General features: G+C 39.6%; 2 protein-coding genes across 2 annotated transcripts in view; both read left to right on the forward strand.

Annotated features, from left to right (window-relative positions):
* Window positions 1-2,897, forward strand: part of flcn (folliculin) — a 12,251-nt gene extending 9,354 nt beyond the window's left edge. Inside the window, exons 8-12 of the mRNA XM_014012689.1 lie at window positions 135-248; window positions 458-581; window positions 687-803; window positions 2,168-2,270; window positions 2,350-2,897. Of these exons, the coding sequence (XP_013868143.1) occupies window positions 135-248; window positions 458-581; window positions 687-803; window positions 2,168-2,270; window positions 2,350-2,557 (666 nt within the window). The 3' untranslated portion in view covers window positions 2,558-2,897. The remainder of the gene's footprint in view (window positions 1-134; window positions 249-457; window positions 582-686; window positions 804-2,167; window positions 2,271-2,349) is intronic.
* Window positions 2,898-4,317: 1,420 nt separating this feature from the next.
* Window positions 4,318-7,749, forward strand: zgc:174888 (uncharacterized). Its single transcript, XM_014012690.1, has 5 exons — window positions 4,318-4,858; window positions 5,207-5,313; window positions 5,613-5,684; window positions 5,823-5,969; window positions 6,054-7,749. Exons 1-5 carry the CDS (start codon window positions 4,846-4,848, stop codon window positions 6,393-6,395), a joined length of 681 nt encoding a protein of 226 aa, XP_013868144.1. The 5' UTR covers window positions 4,318-4,845; the 3' UTR covers window positions 6,396-7,749.
* Window positions 7,750-8,715: the final 966 nt, after the last annotated feature.

Below are 8,715 nucleotides of genomic sequence, written 5' to 3' on the forward strand. Positions count from 1 at the left end.
TGAATGCCACAAATTCTCCTAAATCACTCGTACACACAATTTAAGAACAAATCTGTGCGTACGAACGGTTCTTGCATGAGGCCCATTGTTTCTCGCTCTGCACACTACCTGTGACCTGTTATCTTGTTCTGCAGGTCTTTGGGGCGAATGACTTCCGACAGCTAGCGTGGCACGTGCTCATGGGAAATCAGGTCATATGGAGAAGCGCAGACCCCGGGCTCATTCACTCTGCTTTTACTGTCCTCAAGGTACTCTCCTGGCAACACCCTCACACCTGGAGAAAGATTAAGATAGTTTTAAAACGACATCAATTATTCTGTCCCTGTCATTAAAAACAACAGACAAAAGACATCTATGCTGGCTCTGAGCTATTAGTTAAATTATTACTGCTAACATGTATTTGAGGCAAGGATTTTAAAATACTAATAAGCAAAATTAACTTTTGTGTTCCCGTTAGTCTTTGCTGCCGGTCGGCTGTGTGCGCTCCGTGCCGTACAGCCCTCAGTATGAAGAGGCCTACAAATGTAACTTCCTGGGTCTCAGCCCAGACGTGCCTATCCCAGCCCACGTCAGCTCCTCAGGTGAGAGACCAGCCTCCGGATCTCGTCGTGAACCTTCACAGGTTCATCTGAAACTCAGAGGACACGTCGGGACAACCGTTTGACCTCTTTTTGTTTGGCGTGTAGAGTTTTCAGTGCTGGTGGACGTCACTGTCAGAAGCTGTCAGGTCTCATGTGAAGATGATATCAGCCGTCTTTATCAGTTCACCATCAGCAGCGCCAACACACAACCCACAGACAGAGGTCAGTTCACACTCGTTCTGTTTACAGAACCCACAGCAGCTCTCGACTGATGTTTTCACTTTGTTCAGTTTGTTTACACAAGGTCTAAAATCTGCAATAGTGAAATAACTTGATGGTAATCAATTTATTAATAAAGCACGTTTAAAACAACTGAAACTCTTTATATGACATAAAACATTAAAACAGAAAATAGCTATATATATATAAATATATATACACAACAGCTTTTGGAGTCAATCCAATTCAAGATGGCCGCCACAGCCGACTGAACCTAAATACACATAAATCTCCATAATTTATAAACTTATGTATAACTTTTTAAGAACTTTAAGAATTTTTTAAGAAATTAAGAACTTTTTTACACAAGTGCTACTTGTGTAAAACTTTAGTACTGTTTGTTAGCAGAATATCTTATGACGTATATGGATGGATTTTAATCAAACTTCCTGACAATTTCAACGTGTGAATTAAGATGACCGCCACAACTAACTAACATCAGGCAACACAAAAATGGCTACGACTACCGGTAGATATACTGAGCTAAAATTCAGTGTGGTAGAATTAGCTGGGAGTCATCTTGCCGTATCGCCTCATAACGTTTTTCTCAAATTTTGACGAAAATGGCTGCAGACTGTCACTTATCAGCATAGATTTGATGATCTTAGTCTAAAACTCTGGCACATAAAACATTTCAAAACAGAAAATAATTGAAAAACAAATATAAAAGTCACGAAGATTAAGACACAAAGTCAAAGCCAAAAACGGTTACAGTAATGGCTACAAAAGATTATATAACTGGTCTTTAAATGCATTTTAAATGTAGAAGTTGTTCTCGTCTGTTTTCTTTCTTTTTTTATAGCATCAGGCACATTTGCATAATTCCTGCACAGAGTTTAAATTAGCATACACTAAACAAAGAATTAGTAGCTGCCTCGCTGCGTTTTTGACCTTTCAGTCGACTTGTCACTGGAGACTTGGCATTAACGGAGGGAAACCTTAACAACCAGGACGTTTCTGACAGAAGTTGACATAAAATTCAGCTGCAGCTCACAGTAGAAGAAAATAAATAATGTCCTATCTTTATTAACCATGTAAATCCCTTTTTAGTTGGCTTTCACTATGAATTATTTTTCAGTTTTGTGATTGGAGCCAGAGCAGCAGTTTTATGTTCCTGTAGTAAAACACTTCAGCTTTAATAAACTCTTTTTTTACAGCACCTGGAGTTACATGAAAAACTAATTATCAGGCTGCTGTGTTTCCCTCTTTGCCAGATTAAATTCAGACTTGTTCTGTAATAACAAACATTGGCGCCAGAACTTGTGGAGTAACGGCTGCGTGCCGATTCTTTGACTCTTTGTGCTCAGGTCCAACGTTACTGAACAAGCTGGAGGTGGCCCTGTCTAACGAGAACCTGTCTGTGGACGTCGTGTCTCACTGCCTGCTGTGTTTGAAGGAAGAATGGATGAAGTGAGTGAAAAGAAAAATCCAGTTGTTTTTAAAGTTTTTATATGGAAACACTAAATAAAACTTGGGTTTACTCTTTCAGCAAAGTCAAAGTGCTGTTCAAGTTCTCCAAAGTGGACGGTCGAGGGAGGGAGGACACCCAGAAGGTTCTGGCCCTCCTTGGAGCCACAGGGCCCGGTGAGGAGGAGAACGTGCGACTGCTCAAGTACTGGATGACCGGACTGAGTAAAACATACAAGGGTCATTTAATGACAGCCGTACGAGGAGGAGAGAGGAGCCCCAGTCAGTGAAAACTGAGGAGGAGGAGCAGGTGAAGGGTAAAGTGAGGAAATGATCTAAATGCTAAAGGAAGCGAGTCTTTTCACGGCTTGTATTTTTATAACCGTCAGGAGCACTGTGAATGGATGATCCTGCTCATCCATTATTGTCTTTTTAAGTAATGAGAAATCTATTGTGTTCTGATTATCCTGCTCAGATTAACACAATCAGTAATTCTGGGATAATGCACGGTGGGGCTTCATCGTCTAATATAACCTCAAAATGTAAAGTTTAACTTATTACCAAAAGTCTTTGCACTTTGTTTACTCATGTGGATGTTTCAGAATAAAATAAACAAACAGCTTGACATCCTTTTTTGTTTTTAAATCCTCAGTTGGCTCCATCTTGTGGTGAACGGGAAGAATAAAAGGAGTGAAAGTGAAGTGGGGGGATTATGCTCCCACACTTGTTTGAGTGGCTCTCGTCCAACAAGTCCCACTTTTTAAGGTTTCTAACACAAAACTTGGTTGCAAAACAAGGCTTCGCTCTAATGCGTTCAGCCACTTCAGCAGAATTTTGTCTTTTTTTATGAGCCAAACAGACCACAGCCAATAAAACTCAAAAACATATGATTTGAATTAAATCGAAAGTTTGTGTACCTTGACCTAAACTATGTAATAATTGTGCAAAAACTGAAAAAGAAAAAAAAATTTAAACAAAAAATAGGTCAGGCTTATCCTCAGGATCAAAATAAAATATAAAACAGGACAAACTGTAGTGTTCCTTTTTTCTAAGAAACAAACAAAAAATGTGTTGAGTAATTCCTCTTTTAAACTCAAATCTGGATTTCATTTGGCACAACTAAATCCAAAAAAGGCACAGAATTTTTACTTTTCATAAATCAAGTGCATTTTTTTTTTCTCGTGCAAGAGGGATGAAAGAAACAGGAAGGCAGCACAACAACTTGATATCTGCCGCTGCGGCGTGGAGTGAAAGGTCAAGAAGTTTCAACTCGATGATGCCTCTGGGACTTTTGAGACATTTGCGAGTTTTGTCGCTCTGCTCTCTCAAGTTTCCATTTCCCCTCGGCACTGGTGGTGCTTCAGAGAGCTGTCCACTTTCCACTTTGGCCCACGATCAGAAAGAACACGCAGGAGACAAATTCACTCTCTGACACAACAACTTTGTTCTTCCTTCCTCTCGTCAGTAATCAGCCTCGCTCTTGACTGAAATCCAAAGCAATAGGATGCTTCGCGTCAACCGAGGTGTTTCAGAAAGACATGAGGATGACAGCTGGGAACAATACTGGACGTCATCATCACATGAGCACATCTGTGGAGCTGCTTTTTTCTTCTTCTTTTTTTTGTAACAGTGACAACTATTGAGAGCTGTCACACATGGAATGACTTGCAAGTTCTGGCAGTACAGTGTTGCAATCCAGTTTGACAAAGAATGTGATATATGTTTTTTTTAGTTGCTCACATGATGATTAAACAAGATAATGACTGAAGGGGATAAATAGCAAGGGGGATCTGCAGGGGCAGAGGTGCGGGGGAGAGTCTGAAATGAAAAACATACGGTCCAACTGCATGACTAAGCCTCCTCAGCCCCCGTTTGGAAGGACGGGGGTGGTGGAGCGGGGTGTCAGGGAATGTGGGGAGCAGGGGGGAGGGAGCCGGGTCAGTCAATAGTGAGGTGAAACGTTTTGCGGTGGGTGGGGCTGAGCCTTATAGAAAGCAGACAAGCAATCCAGGCGAGCACTTTCACTTTGAGTCGAACCTGTCTGGGCGAGGAGTGACCGGGGGGGAACTACAGAAAAGAGAGGAGGGGGAGGCTGCCAGCGCGTCTCTGCTGCTTTATTCATTAACCAGTTTTTAAAGAAAAAACAAGGGAGTGGTTGAAAGAAAAATCTGGCAGGACGGCAGTAGTGAAAGGAAGAAAGCAAGGGAGGAATTAAATAAATTTGAAAAAGAAAACAAAAGCTTTGAGAAAGGGAAAGGCTGCAACCACTTCAGTGGGGAAAAGTGAAAGAGAATGATGGTGTGATATGATTGATGAGGCCATCTTATTTTTTATTATTTTTTTGGAAATTACCAAAGTGGGGGGAAACGAAGAGGACGAAAAACGCAGAGGAGATGTGAACGAGGAGGCTGAAACATCAAGCAGTGAGCGAGGCAGAAGCGCACTCTTGTCAGAGACCTCAACAAACCCACAGAGGAGGAAACTTTGCCTTTTCACAGACTGACACCGAGACCCATCTGAGCAGCTATTACTGACAGCAAGAGCAATGGAGACGTGTCCGTTCATGGAAAAATAAAGGATGTCACTGCAAGGTGAGAAATTTAAAATAACTTTGCATCTGGCTTTCTTTTTTGTTGTTTTTTGTAGTGTGGAGGAAAAATGGTGCAAAGGTTAATACAATCAGACCCGTGACAAATTTCTGCAGGTTTCTTATTGATGAGGCTAATTATCTGCTTCAAATCAAAGTTATGCAACAACACTTGAGCATGTTTTCAACATTTCTGTGGACAAAAAGAAAAAAAGGGCTAATCCACACAGGAAATGGTGTAATGTTTCTTACCAGGTATTCAGTTTGAACTAGCTACAAATAAAAACCACAGAAAGTTTCCACTTTTTTTATCTGAATGTGGTCTTGTCTCTCTTTCTTCCACATGTCTCAGTTTTCGTGTTGCTATCGCTTTTTATTGTCCGATGTGGTGGATGTGACTTTGACTGGAAAGGCGTAGAAAACCTGAAGGTGACAATCGACTCTAATCCAACTGGATTTGTAAGTTTCCCCCCTTTCTAAGGTCTAAAGTCTAAGCTTTGTGTTTTCTCAGAGTATCTTTATTTAAAGGAACTTGTACTGAAATGAATAAGTGTTTGTATGTGAGAAACTTGTGTAAAGAAAACAAAAAGCAGAAATAATGAGGTTTCTTCTAAACTGATGAACAGTCGGGGTTATCAGATGTCAAACAACCAGCATAGCTGAGATCAAACAATGTGCTGCTTTACTTTATTTTGTATAAATGCATTTTTTCTGTTATTTTAAGAATTTAAGCTCATCTTTGTTTCTTTCTCTTTCAGAGGAAAGTATTTCCTAAGGATTACTATGTAGTGCATCGTTACACCAAAAGCATGCTCTGTGAAACTGATCCGGTGAGTTACTTATTAGGTAAAATGAGGAAGTTGTGTACTTTTTATAGTCTTGAGGGGGTGTTTTATATGTACCTGGAGAATGTGAGTTTTTTTAAGTATTGCTTGGAACTGAGCAGTTGTTTGTTTGTCTTTCTGCAGTGTTGCGTCTTCTCTGCAGCTGTGGTCCTCCTGGACTCCTGGAACATGCTCCTCATGAACCTCTGGGACGAGCACGTGAATCACACCCTGATCCTCGAACTCAGGCAGACACTGGATAAAATTATTGCAAAGAATGAAAACATAGAGGTAAGGATTTCCAAATGACTGCGTACAGCTGACTTCACTGGTGCTGCTTTCACCACGGTGTCAGTCATTGTTTGGTTTTCACAGAGGTTCCTTGAGGAGACGTATCTCACCCAGTTCCCCACCATATCTTCCCCTCCGGAGGAACTCCTGAAGCTGACGTCAGAACTTTTTGAGCAATGGCTTCGGATTGGGTGTTCCCCTTCCATCGGTTCTTGCGTCCCGCCGACGTTGCCCCCGCCAGTTCAAAAGAAGGACTACAGTCGGTCCAGGGCCAGACTCCTAACCACTAGAGCCCTCAGCGACAAACAGGAAGGACAACCTGACAAAATGATGGACGTTGCAGCACCGTCATCCTGTGGATGCTCTTTAATGGTTTCTTATTTCGTCTTTGTTTGGAGCCTTTTGGTATTTGGACTCTACTGGTAGTTGATGTTATCGCAACCTTTTCTTTTTCCTCCAACGGATGCACATATAATGCAAAAACATTTTTGGCACTGAATTTTTTTTTTGTTGTGATGCAGTAAGCTTTCCTTAAATGAAGTGACATGCACAGGTTGCATTTAATGCCCAAAGTCAGCTCCTCTGGTCACTGTTCAGTAGTGTTCTTTAAGATCAAATTATAGCACTCTCTTGAACAAGCTCCAATTAGTCGTCCTTTTCAAGCTAACAAGAGACAAAATCTGAGCTAGCTGATGCACATATCCATCATTTGTGTATTGTGTATTTCACTGTTTACAGTGGACATTGTGGAAAAAGGTTGCAGTTTTTTGTGAGTTTATTTCGGTAAATTAAATGCATTTAGATATATATATAATATTAGCATTTGGTTTGGCTTACCTGATGTGTCCAGAGGTTTTTAAGTTTTATTTATTATGGTATTTGTTGTTTGGCAGCAGAGATGGAAGAGTACATTTACTCAAGTAAATGAGTTTTTATTATCTGAGGGCAGTATTTTAGCTTCTCTCAACTATAAACTGTAGCAGTTAAATATATACACATTTATGTATCAACATTACTCACTGAAGCATCAAGAGGCATTTTTTTCTGGTAAAATTGTAGTTCAGATGTTTTGAAATGTGGTTCTGTGAAATCTTTTTGAATGACCTGTTTTTAAAAATGTTTTTTAATGTTGCTCAGATTGATAAGCAAACAGCGAGAGACTAAAGTGGATTGCTGCCATCTTATAAAAAAAATTACACTCCAGTCTCAAACATTTCTTAGTGGTGGTTCATGCAAACACTAGAGGTAGGAAGTTAAATATTTTTTTCTTTTTTTTGTGTGGAATATTCTGGAAATTTCTTCCTCGGTATCGGTCTTTTGTGGAGAACAGAGCTGTTTCTGATTATCAATCTATCTACTGTATGTTCATACCCTAATAATGGTCACAATTTCAGAGTAGTGACTGAAATAATGAGATTGCAGATAAAGGCAGTTGGAATGTTTTCCCTGCAGTGTAACTGGACTCTCGTTAGACAAGGTGAGGAGTCATGAGAGACTCGGAGTACAGCTGCTGCTTCTTCACATCAAGAGGAGCCAGTTGTGTTAGAAGGCATCTAGTAAGGATGCTTCCTGGACGCATCACTAGGGTGGTATTATGGTCATGTCAAACTGGGAGGAGATCTCAAAGAAGAATTAGGACACGCTGGAGAGTCTATGTCTCTCAGCTGGACGGAGAACACCTTGGAGTCCTGCCAGAAAGAGATGCTCAAGCTATTTGACGCCGTGACCTGACTCTGGAACACGGGGTAGATAATAGATTAATAAATTTGAATATTCTGAATTGATTGTCCAATGTCTCAGAAATCTATTTAATATTAACCTGTGTTGCCACATGAAAAGAGTAGCTGCTGTGAAAAGCCATTTGTCCCAGTAGAGTTACCATAGCTTCAAGTAAAGCTGAGGGTTTTCATTTCTTTAATTTTTCTTCGCTGAGCTGTGAAGAATTGAATTCTAAATGATAGCTGAAATAATAATCTTTTCAGTAATGACTTTCAAATGTTTGATTTGTGTGCAAATTTCCAATTATGTTAATTATGTTAGCTTTTCGAAAGTGTTTTCAGTGTTAAGTTAGCATATATGCTAACTGTTGGTCAGCAGGCTGCTATTAATAGTCTTTTTTTTACATTTTTTATAGTCTTTCTAATGTACAAAATTTAAAATCAGTGTTTATGTAAAATGAGACATAGTTATGTTTCAAGATAGTTGTTGTATATTTGCATGGTAGCTCTCTGAATCAAATCATGAGGTGCCCAAAGATTCCCTCCAATAACAAACACCAGCTGACTACATGACTACTGTTTTTTTTTTTTTTTACATCATGCTGTTATTTATGCAGAAATGTTAAGTCGTTCCTGTTAGGATTGTCCAAGGATGCATAGGAAGTGTTATGGCTAGCTGCTACTATTTGTGTTTAAACATAACCACAAAAATGTATATCATATTAATAACAGTGTTGTGCAATACAGATGTTGATGAAGTAACATTTACGTGAACCACTGAGAGTTTTTGAGAGTGGAGATGTTTTAAGACGACACAAAGCCACTTAATTTTTGGCCTTACTTGGACTAGCCATTAGCTTGAATTAAACTATTTATTCAAACTGAGGTCGTTTACAGAACTATCTACAACAGGTAAGATATTGTTCATAACCTCTTCACAGAACCCCACTTTAAAAGATCTGAACCATCAAACTTTTCTTTTGATATATTTGAATTTGAAGGTTTTAAAGCTTGCTTGTTTTTTTTTT

This window comes from Austrofundulus limnaeus, unplaced genomic scaffold (genome assembly GCF_001266775.1).
Source record: "Austrofundulus limnaeus strain Quisiro unplaced genomic scaffold, Austrofundulus_limnaeus-1.0 Scaffold93, whole genome shotgun sequence".
NCBI classification, from domain to species: Eukaryota; Metazoa; Chordata; class Actinopteri; order Cyprinodontiformes; family Rivulidae; genus Austrofundulus; species Austrofundulus limnaeus.